Raw genomic sequence first — 24,630 nt, 5'->3', positions numbered from 1 at the left:
AAAGAATGAAATACCTTGAAATAACCTTAACCAAGGAGGTGAAAGACCTATACTCTGAAAACTATAAAACTCTGATGAAGGAATCTGAAAATAATACAAAGAAGTGGAAAGATATACTATGTTCTTGGACTGTAAAAATTAATATTGTTAAAATGACCATACTACCTAAAGCAATCTAGAGATTTAATATAATCCCTATCAAAGCACCTATGACATATTTCACAGAAATAGAACAAATAATCCTAAAATTTATGTGGAACCAGAGGATAACCCAAATTGCCAAAGCAATCTTGAGAAAAAAGAACAAAGCTGGAAGTATCACACTCCCTGACTTCAGACTATACTACAAAGCCACAGTAATCAAAACAGCATGATAATGGCACAAACAACAAAGACATAGGTCAATGGAATAGAATAGAGAGCCCAGAAATAAACCCATGCACCTACGATCAATTAATCTACAAAGGAGGCAAAAAAGAATACAACAGAGAAAAGACAGTCTTTTCAATAAGTGGTGCTGGAAAACTGGTCAGCTACATGTAAAAGAATAAAATTAGAACATTCTCTAATACCATATACAAAAATAAATTCAAAATGGATTAAAGACCTAAATGTAAGACCCGAAATCATTAAACTCCTAGGGGAAAACATAGGCAGAACATTCTGTGACATAAACCCCAGCAATATGTTTTTTGGGTCTATCTCCTAAAGCAAAGGAGAAAAAAGCAAAAATAAGCAAACAGGACCTAATTAAACTTAAAAGCTTTTGCATAGCAGAGGAAATCATTGACAAAATAAAAAGACAACCTACTTAATGAGAGAAAATATTTACAAATGATATGACAGATAAGGGGTTAACATCCAAAATAAATAAACAGTTCATACATCTCAACATCAAAAAAACAAACCCATTTTAAAAACGGGCAGAAGACCTGAAAAGACATATTTCCAGAGAAGACATACAGATGGCCAACAGGCACATGAAAAGCTGCTCAACATCACTAATCATCAGAGTAATGCAAATGAAAACGAGACATCACCTCACACCCATCAGAATGGCCATCATCAAAAAGAACACAAATAACAAATGCTGGAGAGAGTGTAGAGAAAAGGGAACCCTCCTACACTGTTGGTGGGAGGGTAAATTGGCACAGCCACTGTGCAAAACAGTATGGAGGTTCCTCAGAAAACTAAAAATAGAACTACCATATGATCTAGCAATTCCATTCCTGTGTATATATACAAAAAAAAAATGAAAACAATTCAAAAAGATACATGCACCCCAATGTTCATAGCAGCATTATTTACAATTGCCAATATATGGAAGCAACATAAGTGCCCACTAACATATGAATGGATAAAGAAGATGTGGTATATATATTCAATGGAATATTACTCAGCCATAAAAAATAATGAAATTTTGCCATTTGCAATAACATGGATGGACTTGGAGGGTATTATGCTAAGTGAAACAAGTCAGACAGAGAAAGACAAATACTGTATGATATCACTTATATGTAGAATCTAAAAAAATAAATTAGTGAATATAAGAAAAAAGAAACAGAATCACACATATAGAGAATAAACTAGTAGTTACGTTTATTGGAGAGGGGAGGGACGAGGGGCAGGATATGGGTAGGGAACTCGGAGTTAAAAACTACTATGTATAAAATACATAAGCTACAAGATATATTGTACAACACAGGAAATATGGCCAATATTTTATAATAGCTATACATGGAACATAACCTTTAAAAATTGTGAATCACTATGTTGTACACCTGAAAACACATATAATACTGTACATCAAATATACTTCAATAAAAAAATAAAGTGAAAATGCAACCCACAGAATGGGAGAAAATATTTGCAAATCATCTACCTAATAAAGGACTTGTATTTAGAATATAAGGAACTCTTACAACTCAGTAATATAAAGATAACCCAATTTAAAAATGATCAAAAGTTCTGAATACACATTTCACCAAGAAATATATATATATACAAACGGCCAATAAGGAAATGAAAAAATGCTCAACATCGTTAATCATCAGGGAAATGCAAATTGAAACTACAACGAGATATTACTTCACACCTACTAAGATGGCTAGAAGCAAAAAGTCAGGTAAAAAACAAGTGTTGGGCAGGATAAAAACTTGGAATCTTGCCGGATACACTGCTGATGGAAATTTAAAATGGTTGCAGCCACTTTGGGAAACAGTCCGGCAGTTCCTCAAACAACTAAACACAGAGTTACAGTTTGACCCAGAAATTCCACTCTGAGGTACATACCTAAGAGAAATGAAAACATATGTCCGCAGAGAAACCTGTATACCAATGTTTACAGCAGCATTATTCGTAATAGCCAAAAGGTAGAAACAACCCAAATGTCTACCAACAGACAAAAGGATAAATAAAATGTGGTAAATCCACACAATGGAATATTATTTAGCCATTAAAAGGAGTAAGTACTGATACACACGAAAACTTGGATAAACCTTGAAAACATTATGCTAAATTAATGAAGCCAATCATAAAAGTTTACATATCATATGATTCCATTCATATGTATGTCGAGAATAGAAAAGAGACAAATAGTACGTTAGCAGTCATTTAGGACTGGTGTGGCTGGATAGTGACATAGAGTGTCCATAACTAAGGAATATGGAATTTCTTTTTGAGGTAATGAAAATGTTCTAAAACTGACTGTGGTGATAGTTTGCATGCATCTTTCAATATACTAAAAATCATTGAGTTGTAAACTTTAAATGGGTGAACTGTAAGGTGTTTAAGTTATTTCTCAATAAAGCTATTTAAAAATGATCATAAAACTTTACTGAAAGACATGCCATATTTCATTTAACATAAGGGACACTAAAACACTAAGGAATTAAAATACTCCCAATAAAACTATGAACCATGATAAAAAGACTTCGATTATGAGAAACAGCCCAACTTCAGAGATAATAAATTGTTTTAAAAAATAGTAATACTGGGACTTCCCTGGTGGCTCAGTGGTTAAGAATCCACCTGCCAATGGAGGGGACACGGGTTCGAGACCTGGTCCAGGAAGATCCCATATGCTGCGAAGCAACTAAGCCCATGTGCCACAACTACTGAGCCTGTGCTCCTAGAGCCCGCAAGCCACAACTACTGAAGCCCGCATGCCTAGAGCCCATGCTCCACAACAGGAGAAGTCACTGCAATGAGAAGCGCACGCACCGCAACAAAGAGTAGCCCCTGCTCACCACAACTAAAGAAAGCCAGAGCACAGCAACAAAGACCCAACGCAGCCAAAATAAATGAATACATAAACGTTCCTTTAAAAAATAATAATAATAATATTGTATTTATATTTGAAAGTTCCTAGGAGAGTAGATCTTAAAAGTTCTCATCACACACACACAAAAAATTTTGTAACTATTATGGTCATAGATGTTAACTAGACTTACCGTGGTGAGCATTTTCACAATGTATATAAATATTGAACCATTATGTTGAATGCTTAAAGCTAATATAATGTTATATGTTAATTATACCCCAATTTTTAAAAACGAAAAAAAGAATCAATTTTTGCTACATGATATATGCACCTTTGACTATAATTAAAACTACTTATGAAATTATTTAGAACAAAAAATATTAGTAATAATAATAAAATCTATCTTACAATCAATACAATAAAAAGTAAAATAATAATGTCCTAAACAAATGGAAAGCTATTATTTTCCCAATCACAAAAATAGTGTATCATTAAGATAGCAACTCTCCTTCAAATTAACCTATAAATTCAATATACTTTCAAAGTCTCAACAGTGTTTTTCAGAAGACTTATTAACAAGTTGGTGCCAAATTTCACATGGAAAAATAAAGTGACAGGAATAGTCAAGGCAATGTTAAAGAAAAATGTGAGGAAGGAAAGCCAATGCCCTCTACAAAGATACAGCATTTAAAATAGTGTAGTGCCAGCACAGGGATCAATAGTCAAAGAACAGAATAGGCCCAAAATAGATTCATGAATACATGGAAATTTGATACAGCATAGACTGGCATTATTAATCAGTGGGAAATGACTGATTATTGAATAAATGGTGCTGGGTCAACTATTTATCCACATATAATAAGATAAAATTAGATCCTTAACTTCGTATCATACACAAAAATTGATTTGAGAAGGATTAAAAATATAAACGGGAAATGGAGGGAAAAGGCAGGTCCAAGAAATAGCAGATGAAGATCATTTAACCAGAAAAAATATAATAAAGCAAGATTCATTCATTCAAAAATATTTATTAAGGTCCTACTATGTGTAAAGCACTGCTACAGACACTGGGGATACAATGCTGCATAATACAAAGTCCCTGCTTTATTGAGCTTACAGACCAAATATAAATTTTTTAAAAACTTAATGAAACAATCTATTTTTAAAAGGATACATACACAGACTTTTATAGAAAGATTCACAAACTAGCAATAACAAGTGTTTCTAGGGAAGGGACTTGGATAGCTGACGGAATACGAATAGAGAGATTTCTAACAGCATGTGCTTCCTCTTGTAACTCTTGAATTTTGCATCATACACGTTATGTGAAGGAACAACAATTTGAAGGAACTAACCTTATAATAAATCTAAGAGTTGTACAATAGTGAAATGGGTTTCTCCAAACTTAAAGGTATTTAAGCAGAGAATGAAGGCCATCTGTTAGGGATATTATTGAAGAAATTCTCCCAGGGGGCTGGGGACAAGTGAATTAATTATCCTCTAATACCTCTTTCATTGCATAATTCCATGATTTCTCTCCATTTGTGACATGGGCCCTGCTATGTCCAGACAAGAGCTCCCTCATTTGTTTGATAACTATGTGTGAGCACAAAATGTGGGTAAAGACAACACCATTCCCAGCACTAATGGCTGCCTCAGATAGAAGCAAATACTGCACATGCCAAGTATTCTTCTAACTTTATGTCCACACATAGCTACCCACATTAAAGAGAGACTTCTTGTGTTTATTCATCTTCCTTACACATACACCTAGCAGAGTGTCTAGCACATGGCTGACAGATTACAACCTGTCGTAGGCAGACCCCTAAGATGTCCTCCAGTCAGCCCTACTTCCCAGTATTCATTTTGTTACATTATCCCATCCCTTCGAGTATAGGCTTGACCTAGTGAAATGCCTCTAACAAAGAGAAAAAGTGATGGATATCACATCCATAAGTTGGTTATGAAAAACTGTGACTTATGTCTAACTAACAGACTCTTTTCTACTGCTTTCTCTGCTTATGCACTTTGATGAGAAAAGTTGCCATGATGGAAATACGGCAACCTCTGGTCAACAACTAGAGAGAAACTAATTCTGCCAACAACTATGTGAGCCTGGAAACAGATCCTTCCTCAGTCGACCTTTAAGATAACTACAGCCCACCCAACAACTTGACTGCAGCCTATGAAAGGACATGAAGTAGAGGATCCAAATAAGCTGCACTCAAGACTCCTGGCTCACAAACTTTTAAGACAATAAATGTGTGTTAAATCACTAAGTTTCCGGATAATTTGTTACAGGGTAATTTTTCTATCAAACCTGAAAGAACGTGAGTTTCAAGTGTTCGCTTTGGGTGAAGCTGTAACCTCTAACTGTTATTTTTCTAATGGCAAAAACTCTGTATCATACGCTTTTCAAAAATGTAAAACATTATCAGCCTTCTTCGTTATCCCATTCTATAGAGATGGCCAGTAGGTGTAATGAATAGTTTCATAATCTCCCAAAAGTTGTCTCCAATGTTTTTTACTACTGCCCAAGAAGTGGGGCAAAACTCCTTAATAATCATTCCTAATGTGTGTTTAAAAATTAATTTCATGGGCTTCCCTGGTGGCGCAGTGGTTAAGAATCCTCCTGCCAGGGCAGGGGTCACCGATTCGAGCCCTGGTCCGGGAAGATCCCACATGCCACACAGCAACTAAGCCCGTGTGCCACAACTACTGAGCTTGCACTCTAGAGTCTGTGAGCCACAACTACTGAAGCCGGCGTGCCTAGAGCCTGCGCACCACAATGAAGAGTAGCCCCCACTCACAACTAGAGAAAGCCCGCGTGCAGCAATGAGGACCCAATGCAGACAAAAATAAAGTAAATAAAATAAATAGATAAATTTATTTAAAAAATTAATTTCATGGGATAATAGTAGGTACTACAAAACAAAAAAATTTTTCGGTCAAATAAGAGACCATATAGAGTTAAACAAAACTGTGTGTGTTCCTTCATTGCAGTTCAAACTACCAAAAGAATATGAGGTCATGTCAGCTGGAAGGAAGAAATAAAACTGTCTTCGTTCATAGATGGCATGACTGTCTATGTAGAAAATATGAAAGCATCAAAAAAACACCTAGAACTAGTTCAGTGATTATAGAAAATTTGTAGGCTATAAGGTTAATATACAAAATTCAATCATTTTCCTATATACCAGCAATGAACAAGTAGAATTTGAATTTAAAAACACAACACCATTTATATTCATACCCTCCAATATTAAATACTTGAGTAGAAATCTAACAAAATATGTACAGGATCTATTTAAGAAAAAAATTATAAAACTCTGATGAAAGACATTAAAGAACTAAATAAATGGTTATTCCATGCTCATGGAAAAAAAACGAATATTGTCAAGATATCAATTCTTCCCAACTTCATCTATAGATTCAATGCAATCTCAATCAAAATCCCAGCAAGTCATTTTGTGGATATCAACAAAATGATTCTAATGTTTACACTGAGAGGCAAAAGCCCCAGAATAGCCAATACAAAATTAAAGGAAAAGAATAAAGTTAAAGGACTGTTACTACCCAACTTCAAAACTCACTGTAAAGCTACAGTAGTCAAGACTATGTGGTATTAGTAAAAGAATAAACAAATAGATCAGTGGAACAAAACAGATCCACATAAATATAGACAACTGATCTTTGACAAAGGAGAAAGGGCAATACAACGAAGAAGATAGTCTTTTCAACAAATGGTACTGGAACAACTGGACATCCACATGCAAAAAAATGAATCTAGACACAGATCTTATACCTGTCACAATAATTAACTCAAAAAGGATCACAGACCTAAATGTCAAATGCAAAACTATAAAACTCCTAGAAAACACAGGAGAAAATATAGATGAAACTGGGTTTCGCAACGATTTTCAAGATACAACACCAAAAGCACAATCCATGAAAGGAAAGAATAAACTGGACTGCATTAAAATTTAAAATTTGTTCTGCAAAAGACACATTCAAGAAAATTAGAAGACAACCACAGATTGTGAGAAAATATCTGCAAAAGACGTATCTGATAAAAGACTGTTATTCAAAATATACAGAGAACTCTTAAAACTCAACAATAAGAAAACATGATTAAAAAATGCGCCAAAGACCTTGCCAAATACCTCACCAAAGAAGATATACAGATGGCAAATAAGCATATGAAAAGATGCTCCACATCACATGTCACCAGGGAAAAGTAAATTCAAGCAATGAGATACTAGTACACATCTATAAGAATGGCCACAATCCAAAACACTGACTGAATGCTAGTAAGGCTGTGGAGCAACAGGAGCACTTATTCATTGCTAGTGGCAATCAAAAATGGTACAGCTTAGAAGACAGTTTGGCAATTTCTTTAAAAACTAAACTATTTAAATATATTATTACCATACAATCCAGCAACTGCACTCCTTGGTACTCACCCAAGGAAGTAAAAAACTTATGTCCACACAAAAACCTGCACATGGATGTTTACTGCAGCTTTATTCATAATTGTCAAAACCTGGAAACAACCAAGTTGTCCTTCAGTAGGTGAAGAGATAAATAGATTGTGGAACATTCAGACAATGGATCAGGCTAAAAAGAAATGAGCTATCAAGCCATGAGAAGACATAGAGGAAACTTATGTGCATATTATTAAGTGGAAAAAGCCAATCTGAAGAGGCTACATACTGTATGATTCCAACTATATGACATTCTGGAAAAGGCAAAATTATGAAGACAGGAAAAATATCAGTCTCCAGGTGTTTGGAGAAAGTAGAGATGAAAAGGTAGAGCACAGAGGATTTTTAGGGCAATGAAAATACTGTGTATGATATTATAATGGTAGATACATGGCATCATACATGTGTTCAAACCTGTAAGAATGTACAACACCAAGAGTGAACCCTAATTTAAGCTATGGACTTTCGGAAATAATGATGTATCAATGTAGGTATCAATTGCAACAAATGTATAACTCTGGTAGGGGATGTTGATAATGGATAAACTGCATATATGGGGGAAGGAAACCTATGGGAAATCTCTACCTTCTCATTTTTGCTGTGAATCTAAAACTGCTCTTAAGAAAATAAAGCCATAAAAGCAGTTGTAGAACATAAAATATTCTCTTTTAAAATAAAATGGCAAGAGAACTTTTACAGCCTGATCATTATGATTTTTTTAACATCTTTATTGGAGTATAATTGCTTTACAATGCTGTGTTAGTTTCCGCTGTATAACAAAGTGAATCAGCTATATGTATACATATATCCCCATATCCCTTTCCTCTTGCATCTCCCTCTCGCCCTCCCTATCCCACCCCTCTAGGTGGTCACAAAGCACCGAGCTGATCTCCCTGGGCTATGCAGGTGCTTCCCACTAGCTGTCTATTTTACATTTGGTAGTGTATATATGTCAATGCTACTCTCTCACTTTGTCCCAGCTTGCCCTTCCCCCTCCCCGTCCTCAAGTCCATTCTCTACGTCTGTGTCTTTCTTCCTGTCCTGCCCCTAGGTTCATCAGAACCATTTTTATTTTTTTAGATTCCATATATATGTGTTAGCATACGGTGTTTGTTTTTCTCTTTCTGACTTACTTCACTCTGTATAACAGACTCTAGGTCCATCCACCTCACTACAAATAACTCAATTTCATTTCTTTTTATGGTTGAGTAATATTCCATTGTATATGTGTGCATCTTCTTTATCCATTCATCTGTCGATGGACACTTAGGTTGTTTCCATGTCCTGGCTATTGTAAATAGTGCTGCAATGAACATTGTGGGACATGACTCTTTTTGAATTATGGTTTTCTCAGGGTATATGTCTAATAGTGGGATTGCTGGGTCATATGGTAGTTCTATTTTCAGTTTTATAAGGAACCTCCATACTGTTCTCCATAGTGGCCATATCTATTTACATTCCCACCAACAGTGCAAGAGGGTTCCCTTTTCTCCACACCCTCTCCAGCATTTATTGTTTGTAGAGTTTTTTGATGATGGCCATTCTGACCGGTGTGAGGTGATACCTCATTGCAGTTTTGATTTGCATTTCTCTAATGATTAGTAATGTTGAGCATCCTTTCATGTGTGTGTTGGCAATCTGCATATCTTCTTTGGAGAAATGTCTATTTAAGTCTTCTGCCCATTTTTGGATTGGGTTGTTTGTTTTATTTATATTGAGCTGCATGTATATTTTGAAGATTAATCCTTTGGAAACACAAAAGAGCCTGAATAGCTAAAGCAATCTTGAGAAAGAAAAACGGAGCTGGAAGAATCAGGCTCCCTGACTTCAGACTACACTACAAAGCTACAGTAATCAAGACAATATGGCACAAGAACAGAAAATATAGATCAATGGAACAGGATAGAAAGCCCAGAGATAAACCCATGCACATATGGTCACCTTACCTTTGATAAAGGAGGCAAGAGTATACAATGGAGAAAAGACAGCCTCTTCAGTAAGTGGTGCTAGGAAAACTGGACAGGTACACGTAAAAGGATGAAATTAGAACACTCCCTAACACCATACACAAAAATAAACTCCAAATGGATTAAAGACCTAAATGTAAGGCCAGACACTATAAAACTCTTAGAGGAAAACATAGGCAGAACACTCTATGACATAAATCACAGCAAGATCCTTTTTGACCCACCTCCTAGAGAAATGGAAATAAAAACAAAAATAAACAAATGGGACTTAATGAAACTTAAAAGCTTTTGCACAGCAAAGGAAACCATAAACAAGACGAAAAGACAATCCTCAGAATGGGAGAAAATATCTGCAAACGAAGCAACTGACTAAGGATTAATCTCCAAAATATACAAGCAGCTCATGCAACTCAGTATCATTATACTTTTATAGACATGTTTACTGCCATATTTAACTCCTTAATATCTAGTCACACTGGGGACTATTCCATTTCAATGGATTTTAATACTTTCATGTCTTAGTTCAGGCTACTGTCTTTACCTGAAATGCCCATCATCTCATTCTAACTCTCATAAAATCCTAATTCAATGTTGAAGATTCATCTCAAATAACTATTTGGTGGCATTTTTGAACAGCCTCTTCCCTCCCCTTTTTTCTGCCAAATTAAATATCAGCTCCCTCCAGGGTACTTTCTTAATATTCTATATATAAATATTGGTTGTTTACTTGTTCACATTTCTAAATTATTAACTCCTTCAATGCTGTAATCCTAAAAAGCAGCACCTAGTTCAATTCCTGATATAGAAGATACTCAAAATAGGTTGTCTGTATACATATATATATATATATTGATCTCAAAGCAGTATGAATGACACAGATGTATGACAAAGAAAAGATACAGCCAGGTACTTATAAAAAGTAGTAAAACACTAATTTTAATATAATATGATCTTTGAAGATATAGCAAAGACTGTTTTTCCTTAATTATTACACAGATTACATATACAATTTGTGTGACAAACATACAATCCAGTAGTACTCTCTAGCAGTAATTTTCTGGCAATGGTGTAAGTACTGCACTTAAATTTTTTCAATACTTCTTTACTGTGAATGCTATTTTGTAGTCTTACAAAAATAAGAGGACATCTTCAGTCAAATATTTAAGTTTATATTACTGCTACACACCTATATCACAGGTTTCCAACCAGTAAATGACAAAAAGGTAACATACCAAATGAAACTGATCCACCTTCGGGATTCCATCCTCATTTGTCTCAAATTCCTGATTTTGAACAGAAAGCTGTTAAAGAGAATGAGAATGAATAAGTTCCCAATGTACCAAACTACCGATCCTATAGCAGAGGCCAATCTGGAACTTTTCAGGTTCTAGAGAGAAGAGCAGAGCTCAAAGAAAGCACATTAGTTCTTGCAGGATAAAAAAACTTTCATAATAACAACTACCAAACAGTCCCTGGGGCTCCTAACATATTAATCAGAGTTGATGCACACACTATAAGCACTTTTAATACTTACTCACTTTACAAGCAAATATATTAAAATTTTGTAGCACTCCCATTCATGGTTCTACTTTATGTCCACAACCATTTTCTTCTTTCTTCTCATCTTCAATTTATAATATCTTGCTCTGTTTTCAAGTACCTCTGCGAACTGCCTTATATCCTTTCTGGCACAAGATAAGGTATTTAATAAATTAAGGTAAAGTCAGCCAAAAGGAAGGCATATATACACAAGGCTGAAACTCTGGCAAGAGGACTAGATTACTCTCATAAATGTAAGAACTGCAACTAACAGGTGGTTCCAGAAGCTATGAGAGTAAACACCACCACCCAAGGAAGGGCTGTACAGTGAAAACTTTAGTAGGATGTGGGCTAAATCCTTGGGAACACTAACATTTAACAGATAGGCAGTAAAGAGGAGTAAAAGAAATGCCCAGTCACAGAGGCAAAAGAACTTAGAAGGTACTGTGTCATAGAAAACAATGGGTAAAGTAATTACTGTGGATTTTTTTTCTGATAGATCAGACTTAACCGTATTTTTAGGCTAAAGGAAAGGTAAAGAATAAAAAGAAAAGAAATAGACTAAAGATACAGTAAAGACAGAAGAATGGTAAAAGTGAGGTATTAGAACAGGAGAGAGAATGGGATCAAGGTCACATGCAGATGGCTTGCACTAGAGAAGGAGCACTTTAATTCTCTGAGATAGGAGTAGAAGACAGAAGACCAGGTAAAGAGGTGACCAGTTTGTAGACAGAAGCACTGAAATTTTATGGAAAGCACATATCATGATCTCAGTTTAAAAAAAAAAATTAAGAGGCAAGGTCTACTGAAAAGAATGGGTATAAGATTTAGGTAGGGGCTTGAGGAAAGCAGTAAAAGGTTTAGAGTAATCGTTGAGGGAAATTTGAGAATGAACTAGCTGTGGGCAGGTGAAAGGACTAAAAGAAAGCACTGAGGACCTAACAGAAGTAAGACTGATATGGTGGTGACATTCTGCAAAAGCATTCAGTTCCCAAGGTGTTCCAGGGGTCCCATTCCATACCAGTCTTCCCTCTTAAAATAAAATCTGAATAAAACATAACCAACAAACCTAAGAAGACTCTGAAAAGTGGAAATAAGAAGCTAAAATGGAAAGAAGAAAGCGAAGTGGCTAGGAACCTTAGGATTTAAGAAATGACACAATGGTGAATTCCCTGGGTTTTATTTTTGGCTCTCCTATATCCCACAATGGATGCTAGAGAAGCCTGCAACCCAGAAATGGCAAGAGCCACAGACCAAAATAGCCCCAAGAAAAGCCTGCTCCATCTAGCTAAAGGACTGTGAATAGGGTAGTCTAGCAGAACAGAAAACCTTTTTGGTAACAGCCTCTATTCCAGCCAAACACCAAAGGAAAAACTGTGTCAGCGGGGCTGAGTGGGGAGCTGAACTCCCACCCGTACTCATCAGCAAAAAGGCAGAACAAGGTTGTATGTGATGGCACTAGTTGGCAATCTACTCCCAGGGGTACTGTCAGTGGGACCCAGTGGGGAGCTATCTTCTACTACCACTCAACAGCAACAAAGTGGAAAAAGCAGTGTGAGGCAGTGTTAGCCAGCACTCTGTTTTGCCCTCTCTGCTCCCCAAGTGACAGGAGGACCCAGTGGGAAATGAAACTTATACCCTCACCAGGTAGCAACAAGGTACAAGGAGGTGGAATAAGGTAGTGGTAAAGCAGTAATAGTTTAACACATTGCTCCTCCTGCTCCCTGCACTCAATAGAGAGATGAATTTCCACTCCCAACCATCAGGAACGAGAAGAGGCAAAGTAATACAAATCAGCATTCCACTTTTGCTGAGGTGGTGTCAGCAGAGCTCAATGGGGAGCTGAAGATCTAAACTCATCTGAAACTGTACACTACACCTAAACAAGGTAACTGTCTGCAGAAAATGAAGATTAAATAGGATGCAGAGTCTCAGAACATAATACCCCAAATGTTCAGGGCTACAATCAAAAATCACACGTCAAATTTAAAACCAACAAAATCTTAAATGACAAAAAGACAATCAACAGAAGACATCAAGATGACACAGATGCAAGGATTATCTGACAAGGATTTTAAAGGAGCCATCATAACAATGCTTAGAGATCAATTTGAAACATGCATGAAAGAAAAAAAAATAGAAAGCCTCAGCAAAGAAGACAGAAGATATAGAGAAAACCAAATAGAAATTTTAGAAATGAAAAACAACAACAGAACAACAGAAATAACTCACTGGATTGGCTCAACAGTAGAATGAATATGACAGAGGAAAGCACTGATGAAACTGAAGATAGAATAACAGAAAATATCCGGATTGAACAACAGAAAGAAAATGAACACAGCCTCAGGAACCTGTGGGACAATAACAAATGATCCAAAATTTGTATCATCAGAGTCTCAGAAAAAAAGGAGAAAGAATGTAGGACTAACAAAATAGTTATATGAATAACAGCTGAACCAAATTTCACAAATTTGTTAAAAACATAAACAAACTGAAGAAACTGAGCAAACCCCAAAGAGAGTAAACCCAAAGAAATCCGTGCTAAGACACATCATAATCAAACTTCAGAAAACTAAAAACAAAGAAAAGTCTTAAAAACAGGTGGAAAGAAACATCACATTACCTATAAGAGGATAATGATCCAAATGACAGTGGAGTTCTCATGAGAAACCATGAAGGCCCAATGAAAGTGGCACAGCATTTGTGAAGCACTGAAAGAAAAGAACTATAAACCCAGAATTCTGTACACAGCAAAAAATATCCTTCAGAAATGAAGGTGCAATTAAGATGCTCTCAGATGAAGGAAAACTAACAATTTATCACCAGCAGACTTACCTTGAAAGAATGGCTAAAGTAAGTTCTTAAAATAGAAAGGAAATGATAAAAGAATAAATACTGAAACATCAGGAATGAAAAAAAGAACAATTGAAAAGAGTAAAAATATGGGTAGATATTATAGATAATCCTCATAAATAACACACTTTGAGAAGTGAACTCCAAGCTCTCTGCACTTGGATCCAATAAGAAAGCAATAATGAGTCTGAGGTTCTTGGTTGGGTCTCAAAGGAGGTCCAGAAACACATGAAATTCCTGCACAGAGGAGGGCATTAGAGATGTTAGTGGCTCCATCCAGCCTGGAAGCCTTAATCCTCCTACATCCAATTCTGTAATAATGAGATCCATTCCACTCAGTCTGCTTAATTACGATATTAGCATCACTTCCAGATTTTAGGGGGCTGCCACTCATTTTCCTTCTCTTGAGATTTCTCTTAATTGGAATATTTGTGAAAGGCACTCATCATAGGCCACATTAGCTGGGTCTAAAGGAATGACAGATATGGAATATTACTTTTGCCCTTGTCTCTTAGTTGGGGATTAAACATCAAAACGAAGCATAATGTATAAAAAGTACACCTGACCTCTAAACAGGAGTGTTACTCACATCCATGCAAGGCTTTCTAAAAGGAGGACTTCTCACCAAAGAGCTCATAGAAGACAAGGTTAGAGATGCCTTAATAGGGCACTGTAAAATGTAAGGGACTTCATTGTAATCAGTGCAATGACACTTATTAGTAACTTATTTCCAAAGCCTGGGTCCCTTCAGCAATTGTTCATCATTGGCTTCAGTGAAGACTGCACATTCAAGGCTTAATATGTGATGTGAATGCAGAAGGTGGTCTTGAACACAGCCTCAAGTCACTGAAATTCTGAGATGGGACGTTACTTAAGAAGTGATGGCCTTCTCTGACTTTCACATGCCTCACGTCTACACTTAGGATGATGATGTGCTCCCTCACATGGTTGCTTAGGAGGATGCAATGAGATGAAGTTCATAAAGCACTTATTAACTAAGTTCCAAACATGCACTATGTGCTCCCAGCAAGGGAGGATGTTATCACCATGTTATAAATACACATAATAATGTCCTTAAATTAATAAATATAATGTTTGGTCATACTCTGGAGAAAAATCAAATATATGTGCCTTTTATAGAAATTAGTCTCACAAAGAAATAAAACCTTAAAAAAATAGACTATTTTAAAAATCATATATAGCAGACCACAAAACATATCTAGAAACGAGGGTTGTCTAAAGAGGCTAAAGAGATGAATAGGAGTCAAAGGGGATACAGGGTAGCCTAGATGTTATATGATGGGATCCAACGCTGAAGAAGAAAGGAAGAGAAGCTAGGAGGTTGCTGATAGACTAGGGAGAAAGGGAAGACAGTGGACAAAACATATTGGAGATTTAAGAGCAGTTATAGTAAAATGAGAGGATAGGAAGTCCTGTCCAGATAAAAATATACTGGATTGGATTCTTTACTTTTGTAAAAGAAAAACTATAGGGAATCACAAAATCCTGGTTTCGGAAGGTAATTGAAACTGCATGAAGGTATGGGTCTCAAATTGTTAACGAGGTCCAAAAAACGCAAAGCTAAGTTGTTCAATGGGGGATCAATATGACCACTAATATCTCCTAGGAACATCTCTGGAGTTGGAATAAAAAGAAAATCTTCAAACAAGGTTCCAAAGAAATGTACAACGGGCCATGGTGGAGAGACCAGAAGATGAACACACCAAGGAAACATGGCACATTTTATTAAAAAAAAAAAAAAAAGCCTAATACTTCAGCACATAATTGTGGCTAAAATTTAAACATTCATTTTGATATCATAAAGGCATGCTTTCATTCAATTAATATTCCAGTGACAGCTCTACACCAGGGACGCTTCTAGGCATAGGATCCACTAGCAAACAAGACAGACAAGCTACCTGAAAGGAGATTACATTCTATTGGCAGAAGCAGACAATAATAAACATAAATAAAACACATGTATAGCACGTTAAGAGAAAACTAAAGCAGGGAAAAGCGTTGCATTTTAGAGAAGTCCATGCTAAAAAAGTGTCATTTGAATAAAAGAAAATAACCATTTACTTCTCTCTATTTTAAAATTATTCAGCTTCCTCACAGTAGCACCCACACACAATTTTTTTCAATATCACATCAGAACCATTCTAATTTTTAAAACTGGCTTCTAGAAATGCCTTTAAGAATTTCATTATAACCCAAAAAAATACAGAAGAACCTTAATACAAACAACTTTAAGATAAGACTACCTGCCAAATGTACCAGTTAAAAGACATGATTTATTGCTTGAGGTAGAAGGGGTGCCAACACTCAAACACTATAATTTTCTGTAGTTGAAGGCAGTCTTCAGATCTTTCTGTCATTTAATCTGGGTCTCATAACAAAAATGATCCTAAACCAAAATATCTTATGATATGCCCCAAAACATCCAGCCAGTATTCTAGTGTTTTAATATCAAATAAGCTGTTACTTTCATTTTTGCTAATTCCAAAACTTTTAAAAGCCATATCGTGACAGTAATCTACTCATGGCTCTGGAAATAAGATTCTTCGCTAATGATTCCAGTTTAACTCTGAATATTGTCTTTTGAAGCATAGCCCTTGAGTCTTGACTTTTTGCCCTTTTATATATTTTATACTATGTGTTTCTATTGTAACTTGCCCAGTTCTTTGAGGAGGAAGATCAAAGCATCTGTAACCTCTGGTACTAAACTAACTTTCCTATCAATAAAAGAGCTGTTTTTTTAAAAAAAGAACTTGAACAACTAGAAAACAGTTTTTTAGTTTTTTTAAGATATCACAATAGCTCCAAAAAAATGAAATACTTAGGTATAAAATCTAACAACACATGTATAGGATCTATAAGCTGAAAAATAACAAAATGCTGATGAAACAAATCAAAGAAGACCTAAATAAATAGATTCACGGATTAAAAAACTTAACATAGTAAAGATGTCAATTATTGAAAATGTCAATTCTCCCCAACTTGATCAACAGATTTAATGTAGTTCCAGTCAAAATCAAAATCACAGAGGCTTTCTGTGTATATAGGCAAGCTGTTTATAAAATGTGTATGGAAAGGCAAAGATATCTGAACTGCTAAACAATTTGAAAAAACTGTTTTACTAATCATACAATTTTAAGATTTACTATAAAGATACAGTAATCAAGATAGTGTGGTATTAGTAAACAGATAGATATATAGATCAATGGAACAGAATAAAGAGTCCTGAAACAGACTCACACAAATATTACCAACTGATTTTTTACAAAGGTGCAAAGGAAATTCAGTAGAGAATCATAGTCTTTCTAATAACTGGACAACCATATGCAAAAAAAAAAAAAAAAAAAAGTGGACCCTGACATAAACCTCATTCCTTACACAAAAATTACATCAAAATAGATCCTAGATCTAAAATGTAAAACATGTAACTATAAAGCCTTTAGAAGAAAATATAAGAGAAAATCTTTATGACCTGGGGTTAGGCAAAGATTTCCTAACTACAATACCAAAAGCATTACCCATTGAAGGAAAACAATAATAAACTGAACTTCCTCAAAATTAAAACCTTTTTGTCTACAAAAGACACTATTAGGAAAATGAAAAGACAAGCTACAGACTAGGAAAAATATTCAAATGACATCTGACAAGGGATTTGGATCTAGAATATATTTTTAAATGCTCACAACTCAACAGTAAGAAACCCAATTTTTAAAATGGGCAAAAGACTTAAACAGACACTTCACCACAGAGGATATATGCAAGGCAAATAATCATCAAATAAAAAGATGCTCAACATCATTACGCATTAGAGAAATGTAAAACCACCATGAGAAGACACTATTACAGACCTAAGAGAATGGCTAAAACAGAAAACAATGGCAATATGAGGTACTAACAATCATGCAGAGTGTCTGAAACTCTCATACAGTGCTGGTTCTGAGAATGGAAAATGGTACAGCCACTCTGGAAAACAGTTTGGCACCACCTTATAAAGTTATACATACAATTACAGTCTACTCAATAATCGCCCCCCTATTTATTCTAGAGAAGTAAAACCATGTTCACGTAAAAACCTATACACAAATGTTCCTAGCAGCTTTATTTGTAATAGCCAAAAACTGGAAACCCGAATGCCCTTCAACAGATAAACAAAGTTGGTACATCCATATAATAGAGTACTACTCAGTCACAAAAATGGAATGAACTATTGATATACTAAACAACTTGGATGAATTTCAAAGGCATTATGCTGAGTGAAGAAGCTAGTCTCAAAAGGTTACATACTGTAAGATAACATTTATATGACATTCTTAAAAAGACAAAGCTGTAGTGATATAGAAAAGATCAGCGGTTGCCAAGGGTTAAGGGTTAGGGAGAGGGTATGACTACAAAGGGACAGCACATAGGATTTTTTTTTTTTTTAGTTAGGGAACTGTTCTGTATCCCAGTTGTGGTGATGGGTATACTAATCTACACATATGTTAAAATTCATAGGCCTGAACACCAATAACCAATCAACTGTACTACGTGGTAATTTAAAAATAAAAATTTTAAAAGAACTTAGTCAACATTAAAGATGAGCAGGAATTCAGCACAATAGTGTCTTTACTCATAAAGCTCTTTACTACCAGTTAATGAAGAAAGGAAATTGGTGGAATAAAGACTGCTATTACCATACTTAAGTGATATTTTATGATAGCTCTCAGGAACATATGAACATTTGAGTCATTCACTTTCGTCCTGATGTAAAGAATAAAGAGATTACTAAAGCAATGACAAAAATGATGCCAGTACAATAATTTCTATGGCTATGATGGTTCTATGAAACCACACAAATTTAAATACATATGCCAGCATAAGGCTAAAACTTGGGAATAATTAATTGTTGAATGGGATTCCCACTGATTACCACTTGGGTAGGTATAAATACTCTTTTTATAACAGTTTTATTGAGGTATAGTTGATGTACAATAAACTACATGTATTTAAAGTATATAATTATCAATATTTTTGATATATGTATCCTGCTACAAAATCATCACCACAATCAATCTGGTGAACATGGTGATCATGCCAAAAAAATTTCCTCATGCCCCTTTGTAATCTATTGCTCCCTTCCTCTCTACCCTCAATCCCAGAGCACTCCTTTCTATCACCATAGATAAGTTTGCATTTTTTAGAATTCTATATAAATAGAAACATAAAATATGTACTCTTTCTTTCCTTTGGCTTTTTTTAGCTTGGCAGAATTATTTTGAGATTCCTCCATATTACTGGGTGTAGAGGCATAACCTGAGAGATACTGAGGATTCAGTTCCAGACCACCGCAATAAAGTGAATACTGAAATAAAGTGAGTCATGCAATTTTTTTTGGTTTCCCGTAACATAAAAGTTATGTTTACACTATACTGTAACCTATTAAGTATGCAAGAGCATTATGTCTAAAAAACAATGTAAAGGGGGGGGACCTTCAAGATGGCAGAGGAATAAGACGTGGAGATCACCTTCCTCCCCACAAATACATCAAAAATACATCTACATGTGGAACAACTCCTACAGAAAAACTACTGAATGCTGGCAGAAGACCTCAGACTTCCCAATAGGCAAGAAAATCCTCACGTACCTGGAGAGGGCAAAAGAAAAAACAGAGACAAAAGAATAGGGACGGGATCTGCACCTCTGGGTGCAGACGGGACAAAAGAATAGGGACGGGATCTGCACCTCTGCACCTTCCACACACTAGGAAGCCCCTTCACTGGCAGAGACGGAAGGTGGGCAGGGGGGAAGCTTCAGAGCCACGGAGGAGAGCTCAGCAACAGGGGTGCAGAGGGCAAAGCGGAGAGATTCCCACACAGAGGATCGGTGCTGACCAGCACTCGCCAGCCTGAGAGGCTTGTCTGCTCACCCGCCAGGGCCAGTGGGGGCTGGGAGTTGAAGCTTGGGCTTCGGAGGTCAGATCCCAAGGAGAGGACTGGGGTTGGCTGTGTGAAGACATCTTGAAGGGGACAAATGCGCCACAGCTAGTGGGGAGGGAGTCCAGGAAAAAGTCTGGACCTTCCTAAGAGGCAAGGGACTATTATTTTGGGGTGTGCGAGGAGAGGGGATTCTTTCCCTGTCTGTCCACAGAAAGCAAAGCAAAACCTAAACGAGCTCCAGAGATGGGCACGAGCCACGGCTATCACCTCGGACACCAGAGACGGGCATGAAACGCTAACTGCTGCTGCAGCCACCAAGAATCCTGTGTGCAAGCACAGGTCACTATCCACACACCCCACACCCCCACCCCAGGAGCCTGTGCAGCCCGCCACTACCAGGGTCCTGTGGTCCAGGGACAACTTCCCCAGGAGAACATACGGCATGCCTCAGGCTGTTGCAACATCACGCCAGCCTCTGTCACTGCGGGCTCACCCCGCATTCCAATTATAACTACCGTACCCCTCCCTCTCCCCGGCCTGAGTGAGGCAGACTGCCCTAATCAGCCGCTGTTTTAACCCTGTCCTGTCTGGGTGGGAACAGAGGCCTGAAGACAACCTACATACAGAGGCAGGGCCAAAACCAAAGCTGAATCCCAGGAGCTGTGCGAACAAGAAGAGAAAGGGAAATCTCTCCGTTCAGCCTCAGGAGCAGCAGATTAAATCCCCAAAATCAACTTGAGGTACCCTGCATCTGTGGAATACCTGAATAGACAACGAATCATCCCAAAAACAGGTTGTGGACTTTGGGAGCAACTGTAGACTTGGGGTTTGCTGTCTGCAACTGACTTCTTTCTGACTTTTATGTTTATCTTACTATAGTTTCTAGTGCTTGTTATCATTGGTGGATTTATTGATTTGATTGCTCTCTTTTTCTTTTTTTATTATTACTACTTTTTTATTCTAATAATTTTTAAAAAATTTTTTTATTTTCATAATTTTTTTTAACTTTTATTATTTACTGGGTTTTTTTTTCTTTTTTTCTCCCTTTTCTTCTGAGCTGTGTGGATGAAAGGGTCTTGGTGCTCCAGCCTGCTGCCAGGCCTGAGCCTCTGAGGTGGGAGAGCCGAGTTCAGGACACTGGACCACCAGAGACCTCCCAGCCCCACATAATATCAATCGGCTAGAGCTCTCCCAGAGATCTGTGCCTCAACGCTAAGACCCAGCTCCACCCAACAGCTAGCAAGCTCCAGTGCTGGACGCCCCATGCCAAAAAAACTAGCAAGACAGGAACATAACTGCACCCATTAGCAGAGAGGCTCCCTAAAATCATACGAAGTTCACAGACACCCCAAAGCATACCACCACATGCGGTTCTGCCAACTAAGAAGACAAGATACATCCCCACCTACCAGAACACAGGCACCAGTACCCTCCATCAGGAAGCCTACACAATCCACTGAACCAACCTTACCCACTGGAGGCAGACACCAAAAACAACGGGAACAATGAACCTGCAGCCTGCGAAAAGGAGACCCCAAACACAGTAAGTTATGCAAAATGAGAAGACATGCAGCAGATGGAAGGAACAAGGTAAAAACCCACCAGACCAAACAAATGAAGAGGAAATAGGCAGTCTACCTGAAAAAGAAGGAATTCAGAGTAATGATAGTAAAGATGATCCAAAATCTTGGAAACAGAATGGAGAAAATGCAAGAAACATTTAACAAGGAACTAAAAGAACAAAAGAGCAATGAAACAATGATGAACAACACAAGAAATGAAATTAAAAATTCTCTAGAAGGAATCAATAGCAGAATAACTGAGGCAGAAGAACAGATAAGTGACCTGGAAGATAAAATAGTGGAAATAACTACCACACAGCAGTATAAAGAAAAAAGAATGAAAAGAATTGAGGACAGTCTCAGAGACTGCTGGGACAACATTAAACGCACCAATAGTCGAATTATAGGGGTCCCAGAAGAAGAAGAGAAAAGGAAAGGGTCTGAGAAAATATTTCAAGAGATAATAGTTGAAAACTTCCCTAACATGGGAAAGGAAATAGTCAATCAAGTCCAGGAAGCACAGAGAGTCCCATACAGGATAAATTCAAGGAGAAACATGCCAACACACATAGTAATCAAACTATCAAAAATTACAGACAAAGAGAAAATATTAAAAGCTGAAAGGGAAAAGCAACAAATAACATACAATGGAATGCCCCATAAGGTTAAGAGCTGATCTTTCAGCAGACTCTGCAAGCCAGAAGGGAGTGGCAGGACATACTTAAAGTGATAAAAGGGACAAACCTACAACCAAGATTACTCTACCCAGCAAGGATCTCATTCACATTAGACAGAGAAATTAAAACCTTTACAGGTAAGCAAAATCTAAGAGAATTCAGCACCACCAAACCAGCTTTACAACAAATGCTAAAGGAACTTCTCTAGGCAGGAAACACAAGAGGAGGAAAAGACCTACAAAAACAAACCCCAAATAATTAAGAAAATGGTAATAGGAACATGCATATCGATAATTACCTTACATGTAAATGGATTAAATGCTCCAAGCAAAAGACACAGACTGGATGAATGTACTCAAAAACAAGACCTGTATATGTACTGTCAACAAGAGACCCATTTCAGACCTAGGGACCCACAGACTGAAAGTGAGGGGATGGAAAAAGATTATTCCATGCAAATGGGTATCAAAAGAAAGCTGGAGTAGCAATTCTCGTATCAGACAAAATAGACTTTAAAACAAAGACTATTACAAGAGACAAAGAAGGACACTACATAATGATCGAGGGATCAATCCAAGAAGAAGATATAACAATCATAAATATTTATGCACCCAACATAGGAGCACCTCAACACATAAGGCAAATGCTAACAGCCATAAAAGGGGAAATCAACAGCAAGACAATCATACTACGGGGCTTTAACACCACACTTTCACCAATGGACAGATCATCCAAAATGAAAATAAATAAGGAAACACAAGCTTTAAATGACACATTAAACAAGATGGACTTAATTGATATTTATAGGAAAATCCATCCAAAAACAACAGAATACACTTTCTTCTCAAGTGCTCATGGAACATTCTCCAGGATAGATCATATCTTGGATCACAAATCAAGCCTCGGTAAATTTAAGAAAACTAAAATCATATCAAGTATCTTTTCTGACCACAACGCTATGAGACTAGATATCAATTACAGGAAAAAACTGTAAAAAATACAAACGCATGGAGGCTAAATATGCTACTAAATAACTAAGAGATCACCGAAGAAATCAAAGAGGAAATCAAAAAAATACCTAGAAACAAATGACAATGAAAACACGACGACCCAAACCCTATGGGATGCAGCAAAAGCAGTTCTAAGAGGGAAGTTTATAGCAATACAATCCTACCTCAAGACACAAGAAACATCTCAAATAAACAACCTAACCTTACACCTAAAGCAATTAGAGAAGGAACAAAAAAACCCAAAGTTAGCAGAAGGAAAGAAATCATAAAGGGCAGATCAGAAATAAATGAAAAAGAAATGAAGGAAACAATAGCAAAGATCAATAGAACTAAAAGCTGGTTCTTTGAGAGGATAAACAAAATTGATAAACCATTAGGCAGACTCATCATGAAAAAAAGGGAGAAGACTCAAATCAATAGAATTAGAAATGAAAAAGGAGAAGTGACAACTGACACTGCAGAAATACAAAGGATCAGGAGAGATTACTGGAAGCAACTATATGCCAATAAAATGGACAACCTGGAAGAAACGGACAAATTCTTAGAAAAGCACAACCTTCTAAGACAGAACCAGGAAGAAATAGAAAACATAAAAACACCAATCACAAGCCCTGAAATTGAAACTGTGATTAAAAGTCATCCAACAAGCAAAAGCCCAGGACCAGATGGCTTCACAGGCAAATTCTATCAAACATTTAGAGAAGAGCTAACATCTACCCTTCTCAAACTCTTCCAAAATATAGCAGAGGGAGGAACCCTCCCAAACTCATTCCATGAGGCCACCATCACCCTGATACCAAAACCAGACAAAGATCTCACAAAAAAGGGAAACTGCAGGCCAATATCACTGATGAACATAGATGCAAAAATCCTCAACAAAATACTAGCAAACAGAATCCAACAGCACATTAAAAGGATCATACACCATGATCAAGTGAGGTTTACCTCAGGAATGCAAGGATTCTTCAATATACAGAAATCAATGTGATACACCGTATTAAAAAACTGAAGGATAAAAACCATATGATAATCTCAACAGGTGCAGAAAAAGCTTTCGACAAAATTCAACACCCATTTATGATAAAATCTCTCCAGAAAGTAGGCATAGAGGGAACCTACCTCAACATAATAAAGGCCATATAAGACCCACAGCCAACATCGTTCTCAATGGTGAAAAACTGAAACCATTTTCTCTAAGATCAGGAGCAAGACAAGGTTGCCCACTCTCACCATTATTATTCAACATAGTTTTGGAAGCTTTAGCCACAGCACTCAGAGACAAAAAAGAAATAAAAGGAATCCAAATCGAAAAGAAGAAGTAAAACTGTCACTGTCTGCAGATG

At 36.7% G+C, this 24,630-nt stretch overlaps 1 protein-coding gene across 1 annotated transcript in view; it reads right to left on the bottom strand.

Moving 5' to 3' along the window:
* The window catches only part of STK31 (serine/threonine kinase 31), a gene marked incomplete at its 3' end in the record, with an annotated part of 94,148 nt that overhangs the window by 6,687 nt on the left and 62,831 nt on the right, over positions 1 to 24,630 (bottom strand). The window contains 1 exon segment of the mRNA XM_082400428.1: positions 10,946 to 11,014. Coding sequence (XP_082256554.1) covers positions 10,946 to 11,014 — 69 coding nt within the window.

This window comes from Balaenoptera borealis, assembly GCF_965194805.1.
Source record: "Balaenoptera borealis genome assembly, chromosome: 7".
Taxonomy (NCBI): domain Eukaryota; kingdom Metazoa; phylum Chordata; class Mammalia; order Artiodactyla; family Balaenopteridae; genus Balaenoptera; species Balaenoptera borealis.
Note: the sequence above shows the minus strand (reverse complement) of the source record. Positions and strands in the feature narration are given on the sequence as shown.